The sequence below is a fragment of the Hylobates moloch genome, unplaced genomic scaffold (assembly GCF_009828535.3).
Source record: "Hylobates moloch isolate HMO894 unplaced genomic scaffold, HMol_V3 SCAFFOLD_6, whole genome shotgun sequence".
Classification (NCBI taxonomy): domain Eukaryota; kingdom Metazoa; phylum Chordata; class Mammalia; order Primates; family Hylobatidae; genus Hylobates; species Hylobates moloch.
In genome coordinates this window covers 66,630,723-66,647,763 of record NW_026652281.1, presented here as the reverse complement: position 1 = coordinate 66,647,763, position 17,041 = coordinate 66,630,723, and the positions used below count along the sequence as shown (strand labels likewise).

Below are 17,041 nucleotides of genomic sequence, written 5' to 3'. Positions count from 1 at the left end.
AAATAACACCATACATCTACAACCATCTGATCTTTGACTAACCTGACAAAAACGAGTGATGGAGAAAGGATTCCCTATTTCATAAATGGTGTTAGGAAAACTGGCTAGCCATATGCAGAAAACTGAAATTGGATCCCTTCCTTACACCTTATACAAAAATTAACTCAAGATGGATTAAAGACTTAAACGTAAGACCTAAAACCATAAAAATCCTAGAAAAAAACCTAGGCAATACCATTCAGGACATAGGCGTGGGCAAAGACTTCATGACTAAAACACCAAAAGCAATGGCAACAAAAGCTAAAATAGACAAATGGGATCTAATTAAACTAAAGAGCTTCTGCCCAGCAAAAGAAGCTATCATCAGACTGAACAGGCAACCTACAGAATGGGAGAAAATTTCTACAATCTATCCATCTGACAAAGGACTAATATCCAGAATCTACAAAGAACTTAAAACAAATTTACAAGAAAAAAAAACCCCATCAAAAAGTGGGCGAAGGATATGAACAGATACTTCTCAAAAGAAGATATTTATGCTGCCAACAAACATAAGAAAAAAAGCTCATCATCACGGGTTATTAGAGAAATGCAAATCAAAACCACAGTGAGATTCCATCTCACGCCAGTTACAATGACAATCATTAAAAAGTCAGGAAACAACAGATGCTGGACAGTATGTGGGAAAATAATGCTTTTACATTGTTGGTGGGAGTGCAAATTAGTTCAACCATTGTGGAAGACAACGTGGCGATTCCTCAAGGATCTCGAACCAGAAATACCATTTGACCCAGCAATCCCATTACTGGGTATGTACCCAAAGGATTATAAATCATGCTGCTATAAAGACACATGCACACGTATGTTTATTGAGGCACTGTTCACAATAACAAAGACTTGGAACCAACCCAAATGCCCATCAATGATAGATTGGATAAAGAAAATGTGGCACATATACACCATGGAATACTATGAAGCCATAAAAAAGGATGAGTTCACGTCTTTTGCAGGGACATGGATGAAGCTGGAAACCATCACTCTCAGCAAACTAACACAAGAACAGAAAACCAAACACGGCATGTTCTCACTCGTAAGTGGGAGTTGAACAATGAGAACACATGGACAAAGGGAGGGGAACATCACACACCGGGGTCTGTCAGGGGGTGGGGGGCTAGGGGAGGGTTAGTATTAGGAGAAATACCTAATGTTGATAATGGGTTGATGGGTGCAGCAAACCACCATGGCACGTGTATACCTACGTAACAAACCTGTGCATTCTGCACATGTACCCCAGAACTTAAAGTATAATAATAATAAAAAAATAAAGCACCATGCTAAATGCTTTGTATCATAATCTAACAACACGTCATTCACTGAGCAGTAACCCCATGAGGTGGGCATTATCATTCCCATTTCATTCCCATCAGGAAATGGCCTTAGAAGGTGACTGGCAGGATCAGAGTTCAAACCCTGGTCTTATCTGGCTCCAAAGCTTTGACAACATTACCCTACTCAGGCTTCTGGTAAATAATTGCAATTCATACTATTTTAATCATAGTAAAGAGGCTTGTTCAGATACACATATCTCACTCTGTCACCCAGGCTGGAGTGCAGTGGTTCAATCATGGCTCACTGGAGCCTTAAATTCCTGGGGTCAAGCGATCTTCCTGCGTTGGACTCCCAAAGTGCTGGGATACAGCATGAGCCAGTGCATCTGGCCCAGATATATTAAAGACAGTCTACAAGATGAACTAGTTGGGTTTACCTAGAAGAGTGACCGCATCTGGTTAAAGCCTTTGCGCACGTATTATTACTCTACATACCTGTCATAATCTGTAGCATTTTTTGGCAGAAAAACTGGAGGTAAAGAAAGAGTTTAATAATACATACATATATATTTATTTAAGCAATTAATTCCTATATTAGAAATAGGAACAAATTTAAATTTCTGGCACAGTTTTATTAACCCTTAATTTTATAAGTTTGAAAACTGATAAAACCTACATAACAACTGCTCTGGAGAGGAATCTGGCAATGTCTAATAAAACGACATATGCATTTACCCTTTGACTCAGGAATCCTATTTCTAGAAGTCTAACCCACAAAGGCCAGGCATGGTGGCTCACACCTGTAATCCCAGCACTTTGGGAGGGTGAGGCAGGTGGATCACCTGAGGTCAGGAGTTCGAGACCAGCCTGGCCAACATGGCAAAGCCCTGTCTCTACTAAAAATTCAAAAATTAGCTGTGTATGGTGGCACGTGCCTCTAATCTCAGCTACTCAGGAGGCTGAGGCAGGAGAATCGCTTGAACCTGGGAGGCAGAGGTTGCAGTGAGCCGAGATCATGCCATTGCACTCCAGCCTGGGTGACAGAGTGAGACTCTGTCTTAAAAAAAAAAAAAAAAAAAAAAGAAAGAAATCTATCCCACAAATATACTGGCAAAAATACAAACATACATCTGCATAAGACTACAAATTGAAATATTATTTGTAATAGCAAAAGACTGGAAACAATATAAATGTTCATCAGTGGAGGGCCAGTTGAATAATGTAGTGCGTCTCCACAATGGAGTACTATGTAGATATTAAAAGGAATGATGAATATCTACTTACAGTTATGCCTAGTTTAATGAGAGGGATGTGTTCTGAGAAGTGCTTCATTAGGTGATTTTGTTGTTGTGGAAACATCATAGAGTGTACCCACACTAATCTAGATGGTATAGCCTCCTACACACCTAGGCTATACTGTATAGCCTATTGCTACTAGGCTACAAACCTGTAGAGGATGTTATTGTGCTGAATACTGTAGGCAACTGTAACACAATGGTAAGTATTCGTGTGTCCAAACATAGCTAAATGTAGAAAAGATGCAGTAAAAATGCAGTATTAAAATCTTTTTTTTTTTTTTTTTTTTAAGAGATGGAGTTTTGCTCTTGTTGCCCAGGCTGGAGTGCAGTGGTGCAATCTTGGCTCACTGCAACCTCCGCCTCCCGGGTTCAAGTGATTCTCCTGCCTCAGCCTCCCGAATAGGTGGGATTACAGGTGTGTGCCACCACGCCCAGCTAATTTTTTCTATTTTTAGTAGAGATAGGGTTTCATCATGTTGGCCAGGCTAGTCTCAAAACTCCTGACCTCAGATGATCCACCCACCTCAGCCTTCCAAAGTGCAGGGATTACAGGCATGAGCCCCTGCACCCGGCCAGTATTAAAATCTTATGGGACCACTGTCACTGACCAAAATGCTGCTATGCAGCACATGACTGCATATTGGTATGGAGTGATTTTCTAGATAGAAATACTATATACTTTTACAGTGTATACTTTATACACTATATATACTTTTCTCCACCTCATTTTTAAGTGAAAAAAGTGAGGTGGAGAAGAGTATACATAGTGTGTTGAAATTTATTTTTAAAATAACATGGATACATATAAATATTTCTTTACATTAAAAAAAAAGAAGGATAAGGCAAAAATAAATAAAGGTTACATAGAAAGAGAGGGAGGGGCCTAGATAGAAGGTAGGGAGAAGCCAGATTCCCCAGGGTGAAATGGGTCTGTTTTCCAGATTTGACTCTGGTACCTGTAGATATTTTAAACTATAAAACAAAATTAAATGAAAATAAAAGTCATTCCTACAAAATAAAAAGCAAATTAAATAAATGAACTTAGTTAATGGGTGCAGGAAATCAACATGGCACATGGATACATATGTAACAAACCTGCACATTGTGCACATGTACCCTAAAACCTAAAGTACAAAAAAAAAAAAAAAAGAATGTATGAAGTCAGTAGCTTAACCACATGGAAAAGGATTATTTCAAATGACTTCAAAATACAGTGACTTGACTGTACCAGATGAGATACAGTTTGAGAAAGAAACTGCATAAATAATCTTAAACTACTTTCTCTATTCATTTGTTAGTGATAATATTGGTGCTGTTATTCTGAATCTAATTAATGTGTATATACATATTAATTTCAATCAAATAAATTTGTCTTTAAATATCACGATATTCCGCATAAAATAAAATTAAAACCCAGAGATACAGACATAAAATCAAAGAAATTAAGTAAAACCATATAATCCTAAATTATTACAGTTTATTAATATAAATGCTTTAAAAACACACAATTTCTAATTCCGTCCGCTAAAAAGGCCGAGAACGAATGCCCATTTTGATGTGATGAGCACCTTTCCTGCCCAGGTTGTGGTTTCTACTTCTCATTTCCACTGCAAGGAATCAGGACTCCTTGGAGAAATAATGGATTCTAAGTTTGTGGGGGAAAATGTAAAATATGAGACTGAAACATTTTATACCAGAAGGCCAAGGAGTTATTAAGCACCTTTAACTTTGGGCTTTTGTTCAAGGGACTTAGGGATTAAACTGAAGAAGCTCCCACTGCTCAAAGATGGGGCAGTCTGAACTTCCGTAAGAATAATAACATTGCCCAGGTGCAGTGGCTCACGTATGTAATCCCAGCACTTTGGGAGGCCGAGGTGGGTGGATCACCTGAGGTCAGGAGTTTGAGACCAGCCTGGCCAACATGATGAAACCCCATCTCTACTAAAAAATACAAAAAAATTAGCTGGGTGTGGTGGCGGGCCCCTGCAATCCCAGCTACCTCGAGAGGCTGAGGCAGGAAAATTGCTTGAACCTGGGAGGCAGAGGTTGCAGTGAGCCAAGATCGCGCCATTGCACTCCAGCCTGGGTGACAACAGTAAAACTCTGTCTCAAAAAAAAAAAAAAAAAAAGAATAACATTGATGAACTGTAACACATCAAGTACATGAAAATCCATAAGCTCCTAATGAATAAAGGGAAAGAGTCAAGACTTTCCTGGACAAATTTTCCTCAGGATACTCAGGTCATTAGTGAGAGTTTCCCTCTAGAGAAGTATTTTAGAAAATAAACGAAGAAGAAATGATAGAATTAGCATATTACCATGTTACCAATATCTAATGACAGAATGGTTGTAGTCTATGATCATTAGATATCATATGGCTTTGACATGAGAAATTTTTACCAAATATCAAACCCTCAGCAGCCGGGCATGGTGGCAGGCGCATGTAATCCCAGGACTGTGGATCACCTGAGGTCAGGAGTTTGAGACCAGCCTGGCCAACATAGCAAAATCCTGTCTTTACTAAAAATGCAAACATTATCAGGGCATGGTGGCAGGGGCCTGTAGTCCCAGCTACTCGGGAGGCTGAGGCAGGACTATCGCTTGAACCTGGGTTGCAGTGAGTCAAGGTCGCACCACTGCACTCCAGCCTGGGTGACAGAGCAACACTCTATCTCAAAGAATTCATCATGTCAATTTTTAGATGTAACTGTCAGATTACAAAAAATACAAAGGACACGAGAACACATTAATCAAGGCTACAGTGAGCAAATACAGAATATGTAAATTCTATAAAACAAATGACCAGGTTTCTTTAAAAAATAAATTGCAAGATAAAAGAAGGACGGGAACATTTTATGTTAAAAGACACTTAAGAGACCTATCACCTATACTGAATCCTGGTTTAATAAATCGCGTAAGACCTTCTAGTGAGACAGGATGTGGAAGCAGAACAGTGATGTTGGTGATCCCGACCCTGTGTAAGCCTAAGGTAATGTATGTGTTTGTGTCATCGTTTTTAATAAAAAAGTTTAAAAGGCAAAAAAAAAAAGTAACAAATTTTAAAAATAGAAAATAGCTTATAGAATAAGGTAAGGACATAAAGAAAAATATTTTTGTATAGCTCTATAGCTCTATAAAAGGCTTGTGTTTTAAGCTCAGTATTATCACAAAAGAATCAAAAAGATTTTTTAAGTTTATAAAGTAAAAAAGTTACAATAATCTAAGGTTAATTTATAATTAAAGAAAGAAAAATATTTTTATAAATTTGGTGTAGCCTAAGTGTGTGGTGTTTATAAAGTCTATGGTAGTGTACAGTAATGTCTGGGGCCTTCACATTTGCTCAGCACTCACTCACTGACTCCTGCAGAGCAACTTCCAGCTTTCTAAGCTCCATTCATGGTAAGTGCCCTATACAGGTGTACCTTTTTTTTTTTTTTTTTGAGATGGAGTCTTGCTCTTCTCGCCCAGGCTGGAGTGTATTGGCACGATCTTGGCTCACTGCAACCTCCGCCTCCTGGGTTCAGACTATTCTCCTGCCTCAGCCTCCTGAGTAGCCGGGATTACAAGCGCCCGTCATCACACCTGGCTAATTTTTGTACTTTTAGTACAAAATTACTAATTAGTACAAAAGTACTAATTTTTGTACTTTTAGCACAAAATTAGTACAAAATAGACGGGGTTTCATGTTGGCCAGGCTGGTTTTGAACTCCTGACCTCAGGTGATCCACTCCCGCTTGGCCTCCCAAAGTGCTGGGATTATAGGCGTGAGCCACTATGCCCATCCAGGTGTACCATTTTTTAAATCTTTTATACTGTATTTTACTCTATCTTTTTAATGTTTAACTATGTTTAGTTACACAAATAGTTACCATGGTATTACAATTGCCTGCAGTTTTCAGTACAGTAACAGGCTGCACAGGTTTGTAGCCTAGGAGCAATAGGCTATACCACATAGCCTAGGTGTGTAAGAGACTGTACTGTTGAGGTTTGTGTAAGTACACTCTATGATGTTCGTACAAGGATGAAGTCGTTAGTGATGCATTTCTCAGAACATATCCTGTCATTAAGTGATGCATGACTGTATAGACTGAAATATTTACAGATGATGCTTGGGGTTTTCCTCAAAACAATCCAGGCATATGGGGGAGTGTAGAGAGGTATTGATAAAGCAAGAGTGTCTGTGAGTTGATAATTGCTATAGCTAGGGGTGAAGGGTCTTTGGGATACATTGTGCAAAAGTAATCGCAGTTTTCTCAATTACCAACCTAAATATGTATGTTTGAAATGTTTGTGTATCTTGAAATTTTCTACAATAAGAGATGGTTAGGAACTTTCACACATAAAATGTTTTTCATAATTTACTCTCTCTACTCAGATGAATTAGTGTTTACCTAACAACCTGATGAAATTCACTGTTATAAAGATACTTATTATCATTAATTATTCTTCTAGTACAGGAAGGGGATGTTAATAATTAGCTTATAGTGGCCGGGCATGGTGGCTCACTCCTGTAATCCCAGCACCTTGGGAAGACAGCGGGTGGACCACCTGAGCCCAGGAGTTCGAGATCAGCCTGGACAAGATGATGAAACCTCATCTCTACAAAAACAAAACCAAACAAAACAAAACAAAACAAAAACAAAAAAAGTTAGCCAGGTGGGCATGGTGGCATGTGCCTGTAGTCCCAGCTACTTGGGAGGCTGAGGCAGGAGGATCACTTGATCCCAGGAGGAATAGGTTGCAATGAGCCGAAATTGCACTACTGCACTCCAGTCTGGGCAGCAGAGTGAGACGATTAAAAAAAGGAGCTTATAGAAAGTCTGTTTGGCTGTTATGCCTTATGCCACAATGCCTCTAAGGCTGAGAGCTATTTCTCCACAAAATTAAGACTGTGAAGTTACACTTGAGTGTTTCTTATAAGTAGGCCCTATGATTATTTTTTCACTTACTTAAATTGGGTTGCATGTTATTTATTTTATTAAGAAACAAGATCACTACCTCTGCATGAATAAGCTCAGGTGCCACCAATACCTGTCCCAGATGAACCAACAAACCCAGGAGAAAGGAGCCATGGAGCAATGTCACTTACCTAGCTGTCTCCTCAAACTGTATGTCATCCACTGAGGCTGTAACACAGGAAACTCCAGCATGTTTCTCAGCTTCAAAAATACATATAAATGTGCTGCTTTAGTGGTGATATGAGAATATTTCAGTATAAGGGAAAGGAATGAAATGTAAGTGTATTGATTTTAGTCACCCATCCCTCATTCATTACAGCATCACTGTGCCCACACTTTCTGGACCAACTGGCTCCATACAAGCTTCTTTGCTCTGTGAGTTATGTTTCTACTGTATGGTAATTACTGCACTTTATCCTAATTTTTAACTTACATGAACTTGTATTTGAAATTTAATACCAATATCCTGCAAATCTAGCTATTGAAATAGCAATTTTAGTAAGTTGGTGCTGACTTTAAATATTTTATGAGGTACTATCCTTCTTGTTTTAAAATCAAAGCATCACAGGTGTAGCCACTTGCCCACATAACCAGTAGCAGAATCTGTTTAAATGATTTAACCACCGTAAGCACTTGAGTGGTATGGGAAACCCCGAGTCATCCCAAATCAAAGAGGATCTTCTCTGGGTATCAGAGAAAGAGAGATGGGCACACAGTAGATATTTAGTCAATATTTATTTTATTATTACCAAATTTATGCCAAATTCATTAATTACCTTGAATGAGGAGTATGGAGTAGGGTGGGAGAGTTCAGGAAGAAGCTTGGTTATTTCCATGTTCTATGTCTGCATGTAATTTGCTCAGATTTTTTTTTATTGTTGGATTTGCTTTACATAAAAAACACCAGAATTTATACTCTGTGGGGAAGATTTTGACATGCGCTTCTGCCAGATTTGATTTTGAGAAACAGTCAATTGAAAGCCAAACAGATTATATTGGCTTTATAAGAACTTTTGACCTCATTTTAGTTTTCGAGACTTCAGTCCTGGTGCCACATGATTAAGAAAAAAAGAGTGAATTATACTGAATTTGTCTTCCTTGTGTGTACTGGATCATTATAACTACATATATTAATTGATAGTCCTAGGTAAGAAGACATGAGAGATACTCCACTGGGCACGTATTTAACACATTCCTGTCTAGGATCTAATTCTGGAGAAAATTGGACATTCAAATTGGACATTCAAAAAGGACAGTTCCTTCCAACTAGTTCAGGGAAAGGAAGGGAAAATGGAAGAATCGGACTCTAGGAATGCTCAAGGTGGACTCAATTTAATTCAATGCACCAAACATTTGTTAAGTTCTTGCTGATTTCCAGACACTGAGTTGGATGAGGTCTTTTGTTTTTTTTTTTTGTTTTTTTTTGGTTTGTTTGTTTGTTTTTTCAGACGGAGTCTCACTCTGTCACCCAGGCTGGAGTGCAATGGTGTGATCTTGGCTCATTGCAACATCCGCCTCCTGGGTTCAAGTGATTCTCCTGACTCAGCCTCCCGAGTAGCTGGGACTACAGGTGTGCACCACCATGCCCAGCTAATTTTTTCTATTTTTAGTAGAGATGGGGTTTCACCGTGTTAGCCAGGTTGGTCTTGATCTCCTGACCTCGTGATCTGCCTGCCTCAGCCTCCAAAGTGCTGGGATTACAGGCATGAGCTCTATCTTTTAGGCAGTCCACTTGGTGGCACTTAGAGATCCAGCCATAGTCAGTACCCCTTTACAGCTTAAGTTTTCCAGGGAACTATTGAAACCTTGCAAATATATGCTTAAATCATTGATTAAAGAATACTTAATAAACATTCATTCCAGTTACTTGACATGAATGGGATGTTGAGGTTATTAATTCTTAGTAATAAAGTGTTATAATGTATACCAACATGAGTATTTTTTTTTTTTTTTTTTTTTTAAGAGACGAGGTCTCTATCACCCAGGCTGGAGTGCAGTGGCACCATCATAGCTCACTCCAGCCTCGAACTCCTGGGCTCAAGTGATCTTGCCTCAGCCTCCTGAGTAGCTGGGACTATAGGCATGTGCCACCACAGCTAGCTAACTTTTAAAAAATTGTTTAAAATATTTTTTGTAGAGACAGGGTCTCATGATTTTGCCCAAGCTGGTCCCAAACTCTTGGACTCAAGTGATCCTCCCACCTTGGCCCCTCAAAGCACTGGAATTACAGGCGTGAGCCACCATGCCCAGCTGAGTTATCAATTTTGAACGACTTAAATGATAATTAAAATGCAGCAATCAGTGAAAAAATTAAACTTTTATTGTTTATATTGGGTATCTATTCTGTATATATAGCACTATATTAGATTTCTTAAGGGATCAAAAAGTAATAAAATCATGACAGTTACTTTTTGTTAAGCTTTATTATTGATCAGGCACTAGGCTAGTCATTTAAGCATGTCGATTACATGAAGTTGGTACTATTGTTAGCTCCTTTTTATAAATAAGAAAATTTAGGCTTAGAAAGATTAAATGCATTGTTCTAAATAGTGATTTTGACTATAGAAGCAATAGGAACTTTCAGGAAAGAGTAGGTTAGACAAACCAGAGAACACTCCCAGAGAAGTACGTGGCTAAATATGGGTTTCAGGAGCTCAGTAATCATGATTTATACCATTGATTTTCAAGGGTCATTAAACTAAAAGGAAAAAAAATATGGGGACCACCATAGGGTCCTGGCTTCACATGTCATTAAATGCATGCTGTGTTTTTAAACAAGTGTCAATTAGATGACATGAACTCACAGGACTGGCTTGTTCTGGTTCTTGATTTTGATTTCTCTTCATACCAGCAGAAGTGGAAAACCCTAAAGCTGTTTCTGATTTCCTGGGAGAACTAAAAGAAGCTAAGTGATTATAAGTAGGTATGAAATGATGACTGATAAAAATAGTGGTAACCTTCCTTCATTCCTTCCTTCCTTCAGCAGATATTGATTGAGCACTTGTTTTATGCAAGGCAGCCTCTGTGTAAGGTGCTGGCAATGGGAAACAGCCAGGACCCCTGCTCTCATGGAGTCTAGTGGGTGAGCTAGAGGTTAATTAAATGGACATTGATGTGGTTTGGCTGTGTCCCCACCCAAACCTCATCTTGAATTGTAGCTCCCGTAATTCCCACATGTTGTGGGAAGGAACTGGTGGGAGACAATTGAATCATGGGGGTGGGTCTTTCCTGTGCTATTCTCATAATAGTGAATAAGCCTCATGAGATGTGATGGTTTTATAAGGGGAAACCCCATCTGCTTGGTTCTCATTTTCTCTCCTGCCGCCGCCATGTAAGAAGTGCCTTTCACCTTCCGCCGTGATTGTGAGGCTTCCCCACCCACGTGGAACTGTGAGTCCGTTAAACCTCTTTTTCTTTATAAATTACCCAGTCTCAGGTATGTCTTTATCAGCAGCATGAAAATGGACTAACACAGATATATAAGGACAAAATGGACTAAGTGCTCTGAAGAAAACAGGGATTTTATGAGGGTCAGTAACTGAGATAATACACTAGGTGGGGTGTCCAGGAAGGCTTGAGGGCAGAGGAGGGGAGGGCCTGCTGAGCAGAGGGAACAGTGACTACAAAGGTCCTGGTGACTACAATGCAGACAGTAGGAGGGAGAGTGGGTGAGATGAGGCTGGAGTGAAGGCTGAGGACAGGCTATGCACAGGGCGTTGAAGCTGTTGGTTGAAAGTTTTTGTAATTCTTATTCTTCAAGATACTGTTGCACTGCCTTCTGGTCTCCACTGTTTCTGATGAGGTCAGTGGTAATTCTAATCGTTGTTCTCCTATATACGGTGCTTCAGTCTGGCTGCATTCAAGATTTTCTCTTCTCATTGTTTGACTATGGTATGCCTGGATGTATTCTTTGTATTAGTTTTTCTTTCTTTCTTTCTTTCTTTTTTTTTTTTTTTTTAAGTTGGAGACAGAGTCTCTTGCTCTGTCGTCCAGGCTGGAGCGTGGTGGCACCATCTTGACTCACTGCAACCTCTGCCTCCTGGGTTCAAGCGATTCTCCTGCTCAGCCTCCTGAGTAGCTGGGATTACAGGCGTGTACCACCATGCCCAGCTAATTTTTGTATTTTTAGTAAAATGGGGTTTCACCATGTTGGCCAGACTGGTCTTGAACTTCTGACCTCAGGTGATTTGCCTGCCTCGACCTCCCAAAGTGCTGGGATTATAGGTGTGAGCCACCGTGCCCAGACTGTATTAGTTTTTCTTGGTGTTCTATGACCTTGAATCTGTAATTGTATGTCTTTCACCATATTTGGAACTCTATGTTTATGTTTTATTTTTCCACAAATCTCTGTTATTTTATTGTTTTTTTTTGTTGTTGTTGTTGTTGTTGTTGTTTTTTGAGACAGGGTCTTGCTCTGTTACCCAGGCTGGAGTACAGTGGTGCAATCATGGCTCACTGCAGCCTTGACCTCCCAGGCTCCAGTCATCCTCCTACCTCAGCCTCCTGAGTAGCTGGGACTACAGTTACATGCTACCATGCCTGGCTAATTTTAAAATTTTCTTTTTTTGGTAGAGACAGGATCTCCCTATGTTGCCCAGGCTGGTCTCGAGTTCCTGGGCTCAACCATCCTCCTACCTGAGCTTCCCAAAGTGCTAGGATTACAGGCATGAGCCATTGTACCTGGCCACACTTTATTTATTTTTAAAATTCATTTTTTTCTGTTCTTAGATTGGATAATTTCTATTAATGTATTTTTGCATTTACTAATCCATTTCTCAGCCATGTCCATTCTGCCGTTAAGCCTAGCCACTGAGTTTGTTATTTTAGACACTATATTTTTCAGATCTGGAATTACCATTTGGCTTTTAAAAAATAGTTTCTATTACTCTGCAGAAATGTACTGCCTTATCAATCTTTTTTTTCTTTTTCTTTTTCTTTTTCTTTTGAGATGGAGTCTCACTCTTTTGCCCTGGCTGGAGTGCAGTGGTACAATCTCGGCTCACTGCAATCTCCACCTCCCAGATTCAAGTGATTCTCCTGCCTCAGCCTCCTGAGTAGCTGGGATTACAAGTGCCTGCCACAACACCCAGCTAATTTTTGTATTTTTAGTAGAGACAGGGTTTCATCATGTTGACCAGGCTGGTCTCAAACTCCTGACCTCAAGGGATCCACCTGCCTCAGCCTCCCAAAGTGCTGGGATTACAGCAATCTTTATTATCATATTTTTCATTATATTCTTGAGCACAGTTATACTAGCTGCTTTAAAATCCTTGAAGCTTAATTCCAGTATCAGGGTCATCTAGGGATGAATCTCCATTGATTGTCTTTTCTCTTAAGAATGAATCATGTTTCCCTTTGTATTTCAAGTAATTTTGGATAATATCCTAGCCATTGTGAGTGATCCATTGTAGAAACTGTGTTTCTCTGAAAAGTGTTGGTTTTGTTTTTGGTTTTGTTTTTTAAAGCAAGCAGTTAACCTGACCAAACTGAAACTATAATCTGTCTACCTAGAGATGGGCACAACTATTTTCAGTTCTTTTGGCCCCAACCAGGAGGTTTGGAGTCTGTCCTATGTATACATGATTCAAGATTTGCCAGATATCTGGGCAAAGATTATAGATAGATTTTAGGGCTCTGTGTCTCTGGCTCTTTCCTTTCTGGAACTTTCCCTTTTGTATTTCAGTAGCTGTGGCGTTTCCCAAACCCTGTCTTTGGGCTCTTCAAACCAGCAAGCCTGTGGATTTTCCATCAGAACTATAGCTGGGAACAGACTGGCATTTTCTTTCAGGCTTCAAGTCATTTAAAAAACAAACACAGAAAAAGCCAACACCATTTTGTTCTTTCATGTGTTAACTTTCAAGTGTTCTAAGCCTACTTTTGTTCACTTTTCACCTGCCTTAAGTCTCTTTTATTTAGTGTTTTGCCCAGAGTTTATAATTATTATCTGTGTGAGATTTTTTAATAGGAAACACTTCAGCATGTTAGAAAAATCCTTAAAGCCCTTGGTGAAGAAAAGAAAGGGAAAAATGAACAAAACATATGACATGATCCGATCAGCATCTTCAAAGATTACTTTAGAAGCAGTGTGGAGAGGAGACCATAATGAATGGAGATCAGTTTGGAAATCACTGCTGAAGTCTGCGTGAAAGATGATGATAGCTTGGACTAGATGGTCGCATCGGGGGTGCAGCAAAGTGGTTGGATTTCAGAGATTCCTTTAGGGGGTAACATTGATAGGACTTGCATAGAGTATGCATAGAGTATGTGAAGGGAGAAGTAAGGTGGAGAGAGAGATATCAAGGATGACTCCTAGACTTTTGACTTGCTCAACTAGATGAGTTGGATGCCACTCCAGAGACAGTAAGCCCTGGAAAAGATTCACAAATAGAGAGAAAAATGTGTGTGTGAGATGTTCCAAAATAATACATGGACGTGTGAGATAGAGGATTACTCAGATGGCTTCAAGTCTTTAGACTTAAGGGACTGGAAAAATAATGGGGCCACTGACAGAAGTAAGGATAGTGAGAATATTTCATCTTTCTTTAAATATTGAGAAGACATTTTGGAATGCAGCAGTGCCTAGGGGGTCATAGCAATGCCTTGGGGCCATGACTGGGATTGTAGTAATGTGGCTAAAGAGATAATGCTGGCCTATAAAAAAGTCTGAGAAAATCCCAGAGAAATCAGTTTTGTATTACTACACAGATTCAGTTACACCTTGGCTAAATAATGTCTCGGTGGTGCCTCAGGTCACCATAAAGTGTTTAACACAGGCATTATTCATGTTGCCCAAACCAACTTTGTCATACAGGTTTTCTTAATATTAGTAATATTATCAGTTATTAATATTATACTACTAATAGTAATGTAACTATTAAGGTATAGAGTAATTGTCAGTTGGATCTTTCCATGGTTTCCAAAGATGTCAGGTCATAGAAATGATGACAACCACAGGTGGGCCATTGTTTCTCCATCACAAGACAGAGGCACTAAGCAAGGTAACTAAAAGTCATTTCAATGGTCTCATAATGTATTCAGTTGCCTTGGAAACAGGCATCATTATTATTAGCAACCTCAGTGGTTTATGTATTGTTTCTTTTTCCTATCTGTGGATTAATTTTGTATTCGTGTTTCCATTGTTACCTTAATATAACCAATCTCAAATCCTGCTTAAAAAAAAAAAAAGGCTTAAACAAGTCATTGATTTCTCACAGTTGTGGAGGCAGGGAAGTTCCAGATCGAGGTGCTTGCCCATGTAGGTCCTAGCGAGGGCTCTCTTCCTGGCCTGTGGATGGCTGTCTTCCTGCTGTGGCCTCACATGGCAGAGAGAAGCTCTCCGGTGTCTCTTCTTATAAGGATATTAATTGTATGGGACCAGGATTCCACTCTTATGACCTCATTAGCCTTAATTCTTCACTCCAAATAGAGTCACACCAGGGGTGAGGACTTCAGTGTATAAATTTCAGTGGGTGGCATGGGGAATATAATTCAGTCCTTAATAAATGTTTTTGCCATTTTTACTGTCATTCTCTCACAAGAACACAGTGGAGTTTTCCAGAGACTACATAAGGGTGTGCTGGCAGCAGGGTGAATGCAGAAGCAGGTATGAAGTCAGCAATCCTCCACTAGCCAGACCTTAGAGAAACTCGCCAGGATGTAACCTTTATCACCACTCCTCTCGCTACACTTTTGTTCTTGTAGAAAATAGTTATTTTTTAATTAAAAATGTTATGTTAACATGTAGTCCATTTCTTTTTAAAAATAATTAAAAATTTTAAATTTCCATTACGGTAAATATGATATAAATAGCCTACATAAACAAAAGCTGGCTGGGTGCCGTGGCTCACGCCTGTAATCCCAACACTTCGGGAGGCTGGGGCCTCCCAACACTTCGGGATCACTTGAGTCCAGGAGTTTGAGACCAGCCTGGGCAACATAGTGAGATCCCATCTCTACAAAAGCAAAACAAAACAAAACTCCCCAAATTAGCTGGGCCCGGTGGCGAGCGTCTGTGGTCCCAGTTACTCTGGAGGCTGGGGTGGGAGGATCGCTTTAGCCCAGGAGGTTGAGGCTGCAGCGAGCTCTGATGGCGCCACCGCACTCCGGCCTGGGTGAGAGTGAGACCTTGTCTCAACAACAACAACAACAACAACAACAAAACAAACAAACAAAACCCGCAAAAGCTCTCTGGGCTCCTCACTTGTTTAATGGAATGAAGGAATCCGGAGAGCCACACATTTGGGAACCGCCGGTCTCAGCCATGCCCAGCGCGGGCGCACTGTCGCAACACCCCTATCCCTGGCTGCGCAGGGCTCAGCTCTCCGCAAGTACCTTCCCCGCCTTCCTCCTCCCCACCAACCCCCAGCCGCCGCCGCTCCCGCAGCCCCGGTCCCGCGCCTTGCCGCAGCCCGGCGCCCGCCTACCCGCCAGGCAGGCGGTGGTGTCGATCCACTTGAGCAGCTGCCCGGCGCTCAGCTCGCCGCGGGCAGTGGCGTGCGCCGGCTGGATGGCCTGGCTCATGAGCACCTCGCCGGGCGCCGGCCGCTCCATTGCCAGGGCTAGAGCGCTACGCCTGCGGCCCCGACACCCCGCCATTCCCGCTCCGCCGGCCCCGGCCGCCCCGCCCAGCTCCAAAGGGCGCTGGCGCCGCCCGCCCGGGCCGCGAACCCCTGGCCCTCCGGCCGCCGGGTGGTGGGAGCTGCGAGTGAGGGGGCCCGCAGTGTCACCCCAGGACTATCGCGAGTGGGGGAAAACCAGCGCTCTCGGGTCTCAGGAGAAGTCCGGGAAGTGCGCGGGGAGGGGGGCTCCCAGGTAGACAGGTCTGAAGGCGGCTCCCCGAGGGCCGGAGCGCGAGGAACAGCTTTTGACATAAAAAAGCTATTACACTGTCTAGAGCTGCTATCGGTGACTGTACAAAGCAGTCCTCATAAGGGAAACACTGTCTCCAGAAAACCTCCAGCATCTAAAGGATTGGTGGATGTCTGACTGTCAGGGGAGGCTGCGCCAGGGAGCACATTTACAATGGAGAACTGGACACCCGGAGAAGTGGAGCAAGCAGCTGAGGTGATAGGAGCCGCTAAGCGACCCGGATCACCTGGCTGGCTCCTGACTGTCCGGAATAGCAACAAGAAGCCTAGCCGACTCTCACGAATTGGTGGTGCCTTTTCATCCTTATACTTTTGGCTTGCCAAGCCTCAGCATGGCGACATCAGAATGGAGATTCTGGTATTTTTCTTTCCTTTTTAAAATATATTTTTTTTTTAATGAAAGAGGGGAAATAAGGAAATGTTGACTTGATAGCTTTTAGGAGCCTCTGTGTATATGTTTCAGGATAATCCAATCATAAATAGGAATTGAATGCTTTCACTGAGGCAAGCATGAAGTTTGACTTATATAAAAGGCATTAAAATAACTTTTAAAAACAAACAAAAACTTGTGCATCCAAGATGGTCCAATT

General features: G+C 41.1%; 1 protein-coding gene across 1 annotated transcript in view; it reads right to left on the bottom strand.

Moving 5' to 3' along the window:
* The window catches only part of ACOT12 (acyl-CoA thioesterase 12), a 64,300-nt gene extending 48,146 nt beyond the window's left edge, over positions 1-16,154 (bottom strand). Inside the window, exons 1-2 of the mRNA XM_032156929.2 lie at positions 16,008-16,154; positions 7,716-7,785 (exon numbers count right to left, since the gene is read on the bottom strand). Coding sequence (XP_032012820.1) covers positions 7,716-7,785; positions 16,008-16,134 — 197 coding nt within the window. The 5' untranslated portion in view covers positions 16,135-16,154. The remainder of the gene's footprint in view (positions 1-7,715; positions 7,786-16,007) is intronic.
* Between the last annotated feature and the right edge of the window lie 887 nt (positions 16,155-17,041).